We start from the raw sequence: 15065 nt of genomic DNA on the forward strand, positions 1-15065 counted from the left end.
GTGTGTGCATCTGTTTGTGTGTGTACGTGTGTGTTTGTGTGTGTTTTGGTGTGTGTTTGTGTGTGTGCACGTGTTTGTGTGTGTGCATGTGTTTGTGTGTGCGCGTGTGCTTGTGAATGTGCCTTGTGATAGCAGGTGCTTGCAGCCATGTAATCTCATCTACCTCTCACTTAACTCCATGCGCTTGGAGCTTTTTCCCAGAAGACGAGTGTCTTAGACTGAGCCTTCATTCGCTCACGGTGGTGGATGCTGATGTTGGACCTAAGACCTAACCCTGAGTTACCCTGCTTTACAACCCGGAGTGCCTTGAACTCCTGCATCTGTGTGTGAAGGGTAAGCCAGCTTCGAGATGTGATATCTCCTTACTTCCTACTGTGTTACTAGGGGAAGTCATGCCAACTTGCTGGTACAGAAGGATGAGGAAAACTTAGGTCTAAGTCTGAAACGTCAGAAACCATTCCTTCTCCTTGAGCTGGTAGAAACCAGAATTAGATGTAATTAAAAATCAAATAAATTCCGAAAAAATAACTTAATTTGTTTATGTCAAAACAAGTCAGAAATGTAATGAAATACATTTCATTAAATATTGTGTGAATGGCTCAGAAGTGCTTATGTGATAACCTGCCTGGCCATGTTGGTGGAGACTATCAAGGCCTTCTGAGTTCTTCCTTGAAGAGAAAGAAAGAAAATAAAAAGCCATTAGGAAGGGTTTCCAAGATGTTGACATGGGGAAGATGTATAATTTCCCAGTCAACCATGAGGAGGCTCACTAGGTTCAGAAACGCAGGTAAGAAATGGAATTGCTAGAACTCTGTTGGCAGGGAATGCTTCTTGTGCCAGCATTTAAGGCAGGAGGATGACTTTGAGCTCACAGTCAGTCTGGGCTATGAGGAAGAACCTGCCTCAGGATAAACAAACAAACAAACAAACCAGAAGGAAAAAGGGAAGGGGAAGGAGAGGAGGGGAGGGCAGAGGATGGAGGAGGAGGAAGGAAGGAAGAAGGTAAAGGAAGGGGAATACTGGAAGGAAGGAAAGTTGGGCTGGAGGGAGGGAAATAGGGAAATTAAATTGTTTAGTGGAGTAATAATGAATAGGGCTGGGAGCGTGGCCTATATTGGTTTTAAATCATGCAGCCACGGATCGAGATACAGAATCGGAGAAAGTTCTGGGTATGTTGGACCATGGCAGAGGGAGGCAGGGGGCCCTGCTGAACACAGGGACTGGTACCTTGAGCTGGGTTCCAGCGAGGTTTTGGAGGTGTGAGGCAGAGGGTCCTCGAGCAGGCCATTCCCAGATATGCTTGGCCAGGCAGACCGAGTCCTTCGCTTCTTCTTCTCCTGCTCCTTGCGCTTCCCGGGTTTGCTCTTCTTCTTCTTCCCCGGTGTTTTGAGCGGCTGTTCTTTGTACGTCTCCACCTTGTTGGTTTCCTGAGTTAGGTATCTGCCCTCGTCATCTGACCCGAACCGCACGGGGTGGTTTTTGGTGTTGGGAGCAGGCTTGGAGTTGGGGGACACCTCCGAGGTAGCTCTGATTTCGGCTGTGTGAATCTCCGCAATCAAGTGGTGGAGGAAGAAACGGCGGCGCAAGTCTTGGATGGACTTGCCCTTGTCGTGCAGTAGCTGATGCTCTGATACCGCGCGTTTTCTGTCAGGAGAGAAGGCAGGGTCAGCAGAGTCCGCAGGGCACTGCTAGCGGGTCCTTGCAGGGGTAAATTGGGGGAGTAACTGACTTCTGGATCAGTGAAGGGAGATAGGAAGTAGAGACCTAGGAGCCAGCCCCCAAGTCTCTCCATGGTGGGAACAGGAGTATGCTGTATAAATGGGGGTCATCTGTATAAAGTAAAGGGGTCCTCAAATTCAGTTCCCATGCCTGCCGCAAATCATACGCAAACTAGACAGAGATGAAGCTCAGTCACAAAGCCCCTGCTCAGAGTGTGTGAGGTCCTGGTTTAGTCTTCAGCACCAGAAATACATAATAAAAAAAATAAAATAAAAAATTGTTCTGACGTATTGCTGCAGAAGATCTAAATAGGAGATGGACCCTAATCACAAGCATCTGATCATGCTCCCCAGAATTCTGTTGGAGAAACAAACCCAGGTGGCCAGCTGCCTGCTTTTCTGGGATAAAGCCCATCCCAGGAGATGCAAATGAATTGCTCTGCTTATCCTCCAAGCTTACACACACACACACACACACACACACACACACACACACACACACACACACACACACGAATGCCCTTGATAGCACAAACAGCTGAACACAGCAAGTGTGAACGAAAGAGGCAAGAAGGCTGAGGGAGAATTGAAAAAGAATGGTTGTCTAGGCAACCAGAGGGCCCAGATGCAGGAGTGTAACATGTATGATGAGTCACCAGGAACATGTATGTACAGGAGGAGGGAAAGGGGGAAAATAGAAATAGGTAAGTTTCCCCTCGAGGAGCAGCAGGAGGGCTATCTCTGGACTCCTCCGCCCCAATGAGACCCCTCTATTCCTTTGGTGCATTACTGTTTTCTTTTTAAATCTCAGGGGCTCAGTATGATGGGGAATACTATAGTTCTAGTGCTTGGGAGGCTGAGCCAGGGGGATTGCCTTGCATTTGAGGCCATCTATATCTTAGGATGACACACAACGCTCTTGTCGCTTCAATTTACACAGTCTTACTTTTCTTTCTTTACTTTCCTATTTATTTATTTATTTATTTATTTATTTATTTATTTATTTATTTATTTATTTATTTATTTATTTATTTAAGGTAGGGTCTTACTATGTAGTCAAGCTGCCCTGGAAGACTTTATGGATCCTAGGTTGGCCTTAAATCCCTCTTCAGCCTCTTGAGTGCTGGGCTCACAGGTGCGCACCATCACCTAACGTTTTAAATTAAGCTTTAGACCAAACCCCAGCTTCCACCCATGGACCAGCTGTCTGAAAAGGCTTCTCTTCAGAAGTATCCAGGTGTACTTCGCAGGCCTACTCCATGAGAATCCTTCCTTTGCTCCCACAAGAGTGTTTGAGGCCTTTATGTCTTTTTAATAGAACTTCATCAACTCCTCAGAGAAGCGGGGGAATAGTAACCAGCTTCATTAGGCCCATTTTAAAGATGGGAGATATGAGGTGTGGAGAGGAGATGTTCTTTTCATAAAGCAGGGTTCTGGTTCTTGAAAGTCAAGACTATCTTCTTAAGCCCCCCAACAGTTTCTCAAGCCCAAGCGATGCAGAAGCAAGCACCGCAGAGAGGAAACAAGAAGTGTGGGGCACAGCATAGCAAGCCCATGACAGTGGGCTGACGACATGGAAAAGGATCATCATTCTTGAAGACCAACTCCTCCGAAAGTCATTTCCATCACTGAAATGAGAGGATTCTCAGAGCTCAGTTTCTTGTTGGGGGTAGGGTGGGATCAGAATGCCAGCTTCCTGGTAGTATTTTGGTGTGGGGACTGACTTTAAGCAATATAGGTTATATTTTTTTTAAAAAAGACATGACTTCATGGAAAGGAATTTAACAGGAGCCTGGTTTAAATGAGGCATGAAGGAGGCTCTCTTCCTTTCTGAAGGTACCACATGTGAACAGATTAAAATTCTCTTACTCTGGTAACAGTTAGTAATCTGGAAACTTTTAACAGGCTACAGATTTGAGGTTTGGGTACAATGTATTTATATCCTCTAATAACATTTTTAAAAGACAGGATGACTCTAATGGTGGGTCTCAAACTCCTGCAGGTTGGTGAGTATCTTCTAACAAAATGTTACATTAAAAAGAAACATTTGCTGGTAATGAATCATTCTAGAGACTTTTATTTCTTTCCCAATTCCTGGCTGTTTTATTTTAATGTCCAAGCTTATTGATTGCAGAGTTCAATTCTATCTGAACTTGGAGCTAAGCCTTTCTGTTTGAATCAAGTCACCATTGCCCCTTCCTCTGTGACTGGCATGGGTGTCTGTCACCTTGGCCAGCCTGGCAGTCAAGAGTCATGGCACTTTCACAGCTCAAGAGCTGTGCTTTCCCAGGGTGGTTCTCAGGGGAAATACAACAATAGTCCATTCTTGAGTTTTATAAAATTCATGTAGTAAGGTGTTTGGTATCTTTCCCATGAGGTTTTTTTTTCTTCTTTTGAGAAGATATTGTTAGATGGTAGAAAACACATTTAAAATTTTTTCTGGTGTGCATTTTTTGCTGTATCCCTGGGAACGACCCTGAACTTCTGGTCTTCCTGCCCTTTCCTCTCCAGTGCTGGGATTAGAAGGTACCACCATGCCTATTTTACATGATGCCGGGGACTGAACATGGGAATTCTCCCATACGAGGCAAGCATGCTATTATCTGAGCCACTCACCCAGCCTAGAGAACACACATTTTCTCAGATGCTAATCTTATGCACAGTTATACAAACTACTTAAAATCTTAAATACAACTGTAGCTACACATATCTGTCTGAGAAACTGCTTTAGAGGAGTAGAAGGACAGGGAAAATAAGGTCCAGGAAATGATCTATTTCCAAAATAAGATAAAAGATGACGCAGATGATTGACATGAACTAGCAGCATAGATCTTGGTGGTATGGAATAAATGAAGGGGTTTTCAATGTAGATGACTCTGAAACACCTCAGCTGCAGATACGACATCAATCTTTGTCTGTTGCTCATGAATTCTGTAAACATCTCATAGCCTGGTGGCTCGCAAGGGTCTTATTACAGACCTGAGAAAAGTGAGTACATTATACTTTATCTTCTTTGATGATTGTTTAAAAAAGATAAAAATTTGGGCAAAATGTTTAACAGAGGTAACTTGGGCTTTAGTCAAAATAGCAGTTCTGATAGAAAGAAAGAAAAAAAAAACCCTCTCAAGGGAGTTTCCAAGGAGGGCAATGGAGCGCTGAGGAGCTATCAAGGAATGGGAGCAGTAGTCATGGAAAATTTTCTGCCTGCAGCAGCTTGAGGGTGCTGCTGTGAGGATTGGGGGCGCTAGGAGTCTGAGGACACAGAGTTAGGGTGTCAGAGCTGGTGTGACTCACAGCGCTCCCTTCCAACCCTCTGACTCAGTCAGACTAGACCCAATCTGGCCTAAGCAAGACAGCCTGGGGTTTCTGTGCTGTGCCAGACACGGAGGACCCTCTCGCCACTGTGTTCACCCTCATCACTGCATCCGTGCACCCCAACTTAGTAGTTGGTCACGAGCTAATAATCATTAATATCCCTTTACAGCTTGAGAGGCACGCTATGATAATAGTCTTCTATCTCTAAAAGGTACCGATCTCCAGCTTTAAGAAATCAATACTTCTTAAACAGTGTCCCTGAAACTGGATATTAATATGGCTCGATGGTAAGTTAAGATTTCTTTCAAGGAGCTAGCCCGATCTTGGGAATAGCAGAGGAATGTTTTGTTCAGCACACAGAGTACACTGTTGCTTGGCAGTAATAATAATAATAATAATAATAATAATAATAATAATAAATTTATAATAATGAGTTTTTTTGAAAAATCTGTTTAACTGTGATGATTTAATAAAAAAATCATTTGCCAATGATTTCAACTCCCTTGACAAACTTCAGCTGTGATGTGATGAACTATATTAGCCATCAGGTGTGTGAGCCTCTCGTAGTTTTTAATAACCGTAGCTAAGTGTGAGCATTTAACTACAATATTATATTTCACCTACCAACAGAACCGGAGCAGAGTCCCTGGCTGACAATTGGGAAGTTTTGTAAGGTGCAACAAAGAAAGAGTTAAAAATAGCTCTCAGGACAGCCTGGTCTATTTTTACGCTGTCATTGTAGACGCAAGCATGGCTCATTTACTCTTTCTCTAAAGAGAAAATAGGTATTAAGCAACTTTAAAGAAAAAGTTGGCTCTGCTCCAAGACAGAAATTCTTAGCCAAATAAATACAGTATGTAAGTGTGCCTTTAAAAAAGATCCAGTTCATCTATATTTATATTTGGATGTTAGGTAATTGAATTTCACACAAGTCTCAAAATGAGCAAAAAGTTTGAAGACAATTTTCAGAAACAGGCAGCAGAACACTCACTCTTGGGACACAATACTGCTCTATCTCCAGTACAATGTTCTACACAACTCGCCTTAGGAGATTCATAATAGATTTTCATTTTGGTGCCAAGATCCAGACATGTCTAAAGTAATTTCATTTAAAGATTTTCTGCCGAACTAATAAGAATAGACCCAAAGCAGGCACAGAACAGTTGCCTTTTTATACACCCTCGGGAATTTACATGAAGCACCAGGAACCTCCTGTAAATTCTAGGTAGATATTACTGTTTCTATTGTGAGGAGAGAAAATCCTCCTTAATGCCTTCTCCAGAACCAATCTCCCTTCAGTTCTTCAACTTTATGGTTTTCTCATCCCGAACACGGAGTCTGCTGCTGAGAGAGCAGCCCAAAGATGGTGTTATATATAAGTCGATGAACTGCTATGCCTAATATACTGCGAAGACGCCAGACTCAAGCGCGCTGACAACTTCCCAAACACTGCAGCGATATTTTGCTGGTGTAATTAGATATATGCTTATCTCAAAGTAAAAAAAAAAAAAAAAACAAAAAAAAACCTCTTCTTTAAAAAAAAATCAACCGAGAATGTCCAAACACAAGCTCTCAGTCCACAATGCAAATATTTCGACTCTGGATTAAAGAACCACTCGCAATAATTCCAGGAAAAAGAAAGTTTCCACGCCTAAAGTCCATTTTGGAGGCAAGTACGCCAGCCTTCCTGAATGATATCGATACTAAAGTTGGCAATTTGCCACTGAAAAGTTGCTACTACTAAATTATATAATATGATTCGTTATGTAACGCAGTCCAGTTTTATATGCTTAAAATTATGTCATTCATAATAAAACTAGACACAAGGTTTTTGCTTTCCACACACAAACTGCCACCCACATTTAGACGTACCCACGCGCGCTCACACAAGCACACAAGCGGCTCTGGAATCCATCGACTTTCTGCTGAGTTTCTGAACCTTGGGCTGGTAAAGGAACCCCTGCAGGCAGAGAACTTGCGGGGCAGAGATTCAGGGAGAGGCTCCCTCTTACGGAAAGATACATCAAGCTGTCTCTTGCCTGTCTAAGTGTCTCACCAGTTCTTCAGATGGCTCTCCTGGGCACAGCCCCTAGGTTGCAGGTACCCGGGGTGTCTAACTCAGCCTGGGAGCATCAGGGATGGCTCCGAGCCCTGGGCATCAGCATGGCTCCAGCCTGGCCACCTCTGGTACTCGCCTTCCCCTGCCCTACCCTGCGCCACGGGAAGACTGGGTACTTACAGCCGGCGGCTGAGTCCCTCCACCGAGCGCCCGCAGGAGGGCACGGAGTAGCTGAGCAGGAATACCAGGACGCTCCACTGCTGAACCAGCCTCCGCAGCATCGTGCCGCTCGCTGGCTCTGGGACCTGCAAGAGGGGAACCTGAGGGTCAGTCCGGCTCTCCATCTCTTCCTCGCACTGCCCCGCTCCCTCTTCTGGATGCCTGTGACTTCCCAACAGACACTCCAATGTCGAGAGCATCTCACAAGTTACAAGGAAAAAGAAAACAAGAAAAAGAAAGCGAAAAAAGTTTCTTGTAAGCCCCCGAACACTTACTTCTGTAGGAATCAGCGCCTCCAACTGTGCCTCTCCCAAACCACACAGGCAAAAAGGGACCAGAGAGGGAAAAAAGCAACCAGAGAGCTTCCTCTGAAAGAAGAGCGAAAACCCGAGCGTTTTACACAGGCGTCGGGGATGCGTGGCGCGTTGCTGTGGCTCCCATAGCAATGCCTAATTAGTCTTGGCGGCAGTAGTCTGGGGTTCCTGGGGCAGGGTAAACCCCTTCCTCAAATGCGAGTGTCCCGCGGGAGTCAACTGCCCTGCGACCCGGGCCTCTGGGTGCACAGCCACTTGCGGGAGAGCGCGTATATATACATAGCTGTCGGTCTACCTCCTCCGGTGGGCTGGTTGCTTCCGGAAAGTTGATTCCACAACGCCCTTGAACAAGTTGCAGGCGCGCGTGTCGTGGATGCGAGAGCCAGGTGGCCGTGAGGGCGGGTTCCGGCGGCGGGGCGGAGCGGCCCAGCTGGGGCGGTGCAGGTTGGAGAGGAGCTGCGAGCCCAGCCCGAAAAGGTTCACACGCTCTGGGGCCAACCTGCTGAGAAATGAGCTAGTCGCAAAGAGGTGGCGCCCGAGGAACGCGCGCCGGCGGAGCAAGGGCGAGCTGGCCGGCGGGGGCGGGGAACACAGGGGAGCCCGAGCCACCGAGCCCCACCCCAGCCCCAGCCCCGCGTGGGCCGATCTGAAGCTTTCCGCCTCGTGACCCGGCCTGCTGCCGCCTGAGTTGTAGGTCCAGGATCCCAGGTCGCCAAGAGAGGGCAAAGAGGGAGAACCGGTGGCCTGAGAATCCCAGGAGTCCCAAGCTCGCCGGCAAGCTCGCACTCTTGCAAGGCAGCATTCCTGCCTGGCCTGGCCTCTCCTGGGGAGGGGACCATCTGCTAGCATCCAGGAGAGCAATAGCGATTTCTGGCCTCGCTGTTTGGGAAGGGTTGGGGACATCACATCTGGAGTGGGTTCAAGAAAGAGTGTATGGTCAAGGATGAAGACCCCCTTTGGGATTTTAGAGGACTGGGATGTGTACACTGAGTCCTGACCCACCCTTCCTCTGATAACCTACTGTATGCCCAGCTATAGGTTCACCCTCTCCCAGCTGCTCCAGCTTCTCAATTCTGCTGGGCTTGGGAGAAAGCTGGGAGTTCCTGGGTCTTATCACATAGGAAAGTGTCCAGCGACGTGGGTGTGGATACCGGTTCCCCCAGGTCCTAGATCCTGCAAAATGAATGCGGGAGCCACTCAAAAGAACTTTGCCTTCTAGAAAGGCCTGCTGGTAGGTTTCATCTGTGCCTCTTGGAGGCTCCTGTGATTCAGACATTTAAGATGATTGGGAGGCTGACCATTGTCAGGCCTGAGCTGTCCGTCCCCCCCCCCCCCGACGCTCTACAGACTTCTAGGAGGGGCGAGGCATGAACTCCTCACCCCTCCCCTCCCCTGCGGTACTGCTGCAGGCCAGCAGTTAAGACTTTCAGCTGTCTTGGGTGGGGTCCCCTCTCATCAGAAGCCCTGTCTCCCTCCCTCGGTTCCTTTATACTTCATACTTGTTAAAAAAAAAAAAAAATTGGCTTCCTCCCACCTTAAAAAGAAAACCGGGAATTTCCAGAACTTCCTTTAAGTGGTTAAGAATTTGTAACTGTTAGACCTGTTTGTATGGCATGAACAGACAACCTTTGAACTTGGAGCACTTCGTGGTAGACCCCCCTCCCCCAAAGATGTTGGTTGGAGCCCTAGTTCTGAGAGCTGAAGTGGGGGAGACGCGTGAGAGGAAAGGAAGGGGCTCACAAATGAGGTTCTTGAGACTCTTTAACATTAAAATGATAGTATTTGCTTCCACACCAAGAAAAAAAAAGATCCAAAGGTACTTTGCCAAGTCTCAGATTACTCTGACTTAAAAAAAAAAAATCTATCCTCCCTCAATAAAAGGTTGAAACAAAATCTAGATTCAAAACGCTAAGTGGCTTAGGTTGTACATACATCCTGCATGCAGGCGCACAGTGTGAGCTAGCAGCTGAGATCTGTACACTGCTTTGCTTGATGGTGATTTTTTTTTCTAACTAGAGAAAATTGACCCTCTTCTCCCTCCCTCCTTTCGTTACTCTGTGCCCACTCATGTTTCTGATGCTAATGGAAAAATGTCATCCATTTTTAAAGAATTTCCTCTACTCCTCATGAAGAAAGAAGCTATAGAGAAAATATAGACAAAGGACAAATAAGTAACCTTATCTTCTCCTAACACTAGCCTTTCCCTTGAGTTTCAACCTTCTTTAAGTTCTGGCGAACTTAAAGAAGGGAGAGCCTGTCGGTCTCTTAGAAATATTTGTTCTGTAAATTCAGGTCTTTAATGAATTAAAAGCTTCCTCTGTGCGCTGTTTTCAGCTTTTAGAAAGTAGGCTGTCCCTCCGGTGGCCCTTGTTCATTTCTTGCTGAAGTTTTTGAGCTGAATTTGAATTTCGTGAGTAAACTCCCCTCAGCATCTATCTGACACTGCAAAGGGTCTTTTCTGATATTATAGTCTAACTTCCAATCATGCTCAGGACGTGGGCAGTCAGGAAGCATGGTGGGAACCCAGCCTGCAGGCTCATGAACAGGTCATGTGTCTGACCAGGTGAGAACGTTACTTCCTGTCACACAAATGCGGTGTGACAAACAGGAGGCCCTGAAGGTCTGTCTCTCCTGGTCCACACGTATGGCAACGCTCAGCTCAAGAGCAGGCATTTTGCTTCCCTTTCCACCTCCAGCATCAGTGCGGGTCCCACACCCCTTAACTTCATGCTACCACCGGTTTACAGGTGTTACCTGCATGTTTCTTCTTCAGAAAGAAATAAACAGAAAACTAAAAGTTGCCACATTCTGTCTTCCTCTGTCTTCCTTTTTGGGTCAAATAATAAGCAAAGAAATAAACATTAGATTTACCGGTTTGAATCATGCACTTGGATTTAGGATTAGCAACAAGGTTTCACATCTGCCTGCCAGCAGCTCCAAGGAGGGTCTTCTAAAATCCATGAAACCAAACAAACACACACATCCTTTCTCTCCTCTGGCCACTTTCTAATGATAAAGAGAAGTTATTACTTTAGCGGGGTCCTCATTTGTTTCCACGGGATCTCTGCTCTGAGGACAGGAGGAGGCAGGGTCAGCTGACCTCAAGGTTGCCAAAAGGAAAAGGAATGTGAGGTTTGTGTGTCCACAGAGGAGGAAGGCACTGGCCCGTGATCAGTTTGTAGTGGGTGGGGCTCGTTAATACCTGGAAGGCTGCTCCTGGGAGGGGCTGATCTGTGTGCCAGGTTGCTGCAATCCCCCTGTTATTAGAAAAGTGGAGCCCACCTGGACAATGACCCGTTTTCTCCACCTGGGAGACACTGACCCATCCAGACACTCCTAGGTAGGGCCCAAGAAGATGTGAGATGGAAAGGTCTTAGGAAAATGGACTCCTGAGGTCCACACTTGTGTGTCTGCACACCCATGGCTAGCAAGACGTATTTGAGGAAGAAGGAGAGGAGAGGAGAGGAGAGGAGAGGAGAGGAGAGGAGAAGATGGATGGATGGAGAGAGAGAGAGAGAGAGAGAGAGAGAGAGAGAGAGAGAGAGAGAGATCATTTGGGCTGTAGTCACTGGAAGCCCTTTGCTGAGTCAAGTCCTTGGTTCCCCTGAGCAGACAGCTCTGGACTTGCCTGTGACCACAAAGAGGCTTCGAAGACACCCCCTTTTAAAGGACAACCCACAATCAGAACATCTCTTGCCATCCTATAGAAACTTCTAGTCATGGCCTGCTTCCATGTGAACCCAGTGGCCCCACTGGGTTGCCTAGAAGGCCTCACTTCCCCTCGTATAACCAATCAGCTTGCAGTCTGTCCTTGGGGCGGCCCCTGCGTCAGGCGCCTACCATCTCAGGCAGCAGCACTTCCAGATATAGGCATGTAGGTGAGGTCTTGCGCCTGTTTTGCTTCTAGCCGCTGGGTGTATGGCTCTGGGGCCTGTCTGCTTTTCCTGGATTGTTTGTCAGACTAAGGCCATGACAGAGCATGACCTCCTCCCTGGCTTCCTCTGACTTTGTGGAGCAGATAGCAAGAAGAGGCCAAGTGCCCTAGGGAAGGCATCTTAGGTGTGTGGGGAAGGGGTGGAGGTGTTACAGCAGCAGAATGTAACAGCTTACACCTCCATTTCCAGGGAGGAGGCAGCTTGGCCTTCAGGACTAAATGGAAGACTGGGTGGAAGCTGAAGGACTGGGTTCTCTCGCCTTCATTTTCCCAAGGTTCCTGGGCTTCCTTGGTCATCCCTCCTAAGCTTCTAGATTCCACATGACCAAAGTTTTGTGCAGAGAAGAATGGCTGAGGCATTCTCTCTCCACTCCATCTTGCAAAGGGGTGGGGAATGCTGGGTGCCTGGTGATGTCACAGTCCCTCCAGAGTCCCTAGCCTAATGGCCCTCTGCTCTTGCCAAAGAAGACTTGGGGGGACAGTGTGACCCAGGGACGGGGCTCAGGATAGTCTCCAAATCCTCTGAGCTGGGCTGTCTTGCTCCAGGTCAGAAGTGTGATAAACCCCAGGGAGATGGTGAGGATAAATTCTGTTGGCTGGGGCTGAGAAAAGGCTGGGTGGGGTGCCCCCCTTCTTCCAGCTCAGGGGCCCCCACTACCCTCCCCAGTTCCTTAAAGTTCAGTATTGCCAGAGGTCTAGGGCTGCCTGCTTTATGTCATTTAACACACCCTGCACGGCCAAGGCGGGGTGAGGGGCTGCGAGGGAGAGTGGAGGAAATGAAGGAGCACTTGGAGGCTCTCTGTGCCAGAGGTCTCCGGCTGATGCTTGAAACCCAGTAGCTCCTGCAAAGATCACATGGCAGGCAAGGAGAGGGTTATTCAGCCCGCGGCCATGCTCCACTTGCATGCCACTTGTCTGGCGGTGATCTTTTCGGTGGGGCGTGGAGTCCACCCTGCGGGTGGATCTCTCGGACTTAGTGAGCCGCGCAAAGCTGGCTGGGGCAGCAGTGAGCTGTCCATGGTGGTTAGGACGCCTTGACGTGCATGTGGGCGATTCCAGCCAGCCCTGAGCCCTGGAGCACAGCTTGGGACGATGCCAGCACCTGCGTTGGCTGCATGTGTTGTGCGTATGGACAACTTCTGCGCGATTGCTCGATCAGACACCATTCCTAGGGCACACAGCCAAAGTTCTCCAGCCCAAATTGTGGAGTCTCTGTCCTTCCCCTTTCCTTCCGGAAGTTGGCTGCTCCCTGCCTCCCAGGCAGTACTTCACAATCTCTAGGCGGCATTGGTTACCTTAGCACCCTCTCTTTCTTCTTTAATCCACCCTTAGATGGGAATGAGACCTCTGCAATGATCTTGCCCTATGTGGACATCCACCACCCCATCACCGCATTTGCGTGGTGTGATTTGTCCACAACGCTCACTTTTAGCGGTGTGGAAACTGAGTCACAGAGTTGGTCAAAAAGCCCTGGGATTTCAGTCCAGTCATTTCCTGGGATGACGGATGGTGTAGGCATTACTGACCAGAGGGTCATTTCCTCAATCACCAGAGTCCCCAAGGCTCTGGTTCCCTCTCTCAGCAGGAGAGGGACCACGTTTACCACGGGAGAATGCCTGTAGGGCCATTTTGTACCATGTACCAGGAGACTCTTAAGTCAAACCTGAATTCAGTTCTTATATACAATAAGACAAAGACTATTTTGACTTTTAAATTATCTTCACATCTCACTCTTTGTCTTCTTTTTCCTTGCTATTTAAGACTTGTTTTGATTTGAATAATAAGTTATATATTACTATAAACCCTACTGTAGACAATGGTGACTCATCTCTGTATCCTGTACTTTTATCTATGGGCTGTAGAAATGAGAATTCAGCCCACGAGAGACCTTCCATTCAAGACATGAGCTCAGAGCATAAAATTGAATACTTTTATCCCCTTCCTAGTCAGGATCTCAGGACCAGGGAGATGGCTCAGTGGCTAAGAACACCTGCTGCCAACCCGAGGACCTCAGTTCCGTGTCCTAGACCTACTACTAAGTACAAAGTGAAAACAGCATGGTATTTTATTATTTATTATTTTGCAATTTAGAAGGTTACTTTCATTCTAGGAATTTTAATTTTAAAGTCTCTGTGAGCATTTGCATAACTGTGTAAATACACTTTTGTCTGTGGGAGTGTGGGAATGTGCATGATCAGAGCACAGTCTCGTTGCTGGTCTCCACCTTCTACCTTGCTTGACTCAGGGCCTGGTTGGTTGCTGTTGTGCTGTGCACACTGTACTACCTGGCCAATGTATGACCTTCTGGAGACTTTCCTGTCTGCAGCCTAATCCTTTTGCAGAGTCCTGGGATTGCAGAATGGTGCTGGCTGGCCCAGATGTCCATTGGTTCTGAGATTCAGACTTGGGTTCTCATCTTTACACAACAAGTGATTTACTTACTGAGCCATCTCTCCAGTTTGAATTCTATTTTCTATGTAGGTGTGTGCACAGGAATTATCACACAGAGGCAAGATCACTGCGATGATTAAACATACCCACCATGCTTGGCTTTTCATGTGTGTATTGGGGGATTGAGCCCAAACCTCCATGCTTACAAGGCTCACACTTTACAGACTGAACCAAGACTCCAGCACCTGCTGCTCTGTGGATTCTTTGGCACTTTCCCCCATAAGAATCTTCACCATTCTTTCTGTGAAGGAAGACCGGATGATATAAATGGCTTTCATTATCTTATACTTTATTGTTCATATAATTTAGGGCATTCCTTCTTTTTAATGTGTGTGCATGCACCTGTGTGTGTACGTGTGTGGGCACATGCATGTAGACACCAATGGTAACCTTTAGGTGTAGCTGGAGACTATTTGTATTAGTTTAATAAAACCTGATTGGCCAGTAGCCGGGCAGGAAGTAGACAGGATGACCAGACTAAGAGAATTCTGGGAAGAGGAAAGGCAGAGATGCAGTCACCAGCAAGGCACAGGAAGTAAGATGAGAATGCCTCACTGAGAAAGGGACCAAGTCACATGGCTAACCATAGACAAGAATTATGGATTAAGAGCTAGTTAACAATAAGCCTGAGCTAATAGGACAGTTTATAATTAATATAAGCCTCTGTGTGTTTAATTGGGACTGAACAGCTGTAAACTTCTGTCTACATTTAGGTGCCCTTCCTCAGGAGCCATCCATCCTGATTTTGGAGATGGGATCCCTCACAGAGACTTGTGACTTGCAGATTAGGCAGGCTGGCTGTCAGGGAGCCCTAGCAGTCTGTCTGTTCCCCTGGACTTTACAGGAGGTTTGCGTGGCTGGCTTTTTGTGCGGGTGCTGTGCTGGGGACCTAAACGACTCCTCATCATTCCACATGGCAAGCACCTTATTGACTGAGCCATCTTCTCTCTTCCTTCCTTCCTTCCTTCCTTCCTTCCTTCCTTCCTTCCTTCCTTCCTTCCTTCCTCTTTTTTGTTTTTCGAGACAATGTTTCTCTGTGTTGCCTCAGCTGCCCT

The 15065-nt window shown here is 47.1% G+C and overlaps 1 protein-coding gene across 1 annotated transcript in view; it reads right to left on the minus strand.

Moving 5' to 3' along the window:
• Positions 1-8070, minus strand: part of Pthlh (parathyroid hormone like hormone) — a 10116-nt gene extending 2046 nt beyond the window's left edge. Inside the window, exons 1-3 of the mRNA XM_013352772.2 lie at positions 7587-8070; positions 7273-7397; positions 1228-1644 (exon numbers count right to left, since the gene is read on the minus strand). Of these exons, the coding sequence (XP_013208226.2) occupies positions 1228-1644; positions 7273-7373 (518 nt within the window). The 5' untranslated portion in view covers positions 7374-7397; positions 7587-8070. The remainder of the gene's footprint in view (positions 1-1227; positions 1645-7272; positions 7398-7586) is intronic.
• Between the last annotated feature and the right edge of the window lie 6995 nt (positions 8071-15065).

This window comes from Microtus ochrogaster, assembly GCF_000317375.1.
Source record: "Microtus ochrogaster isolate Prairie Vole_2 chromosome 14 unlocalized genomic scaffold, MicOch1.0 chr14_random_2, whole genome shotgun sequence".
Classification (NCBI taxonomy): Eukaryota; Metazoa; Chordata; class Mammalia; order Rodentia; family Cricetidae; genus Microtus; species Microtus ochrogaster.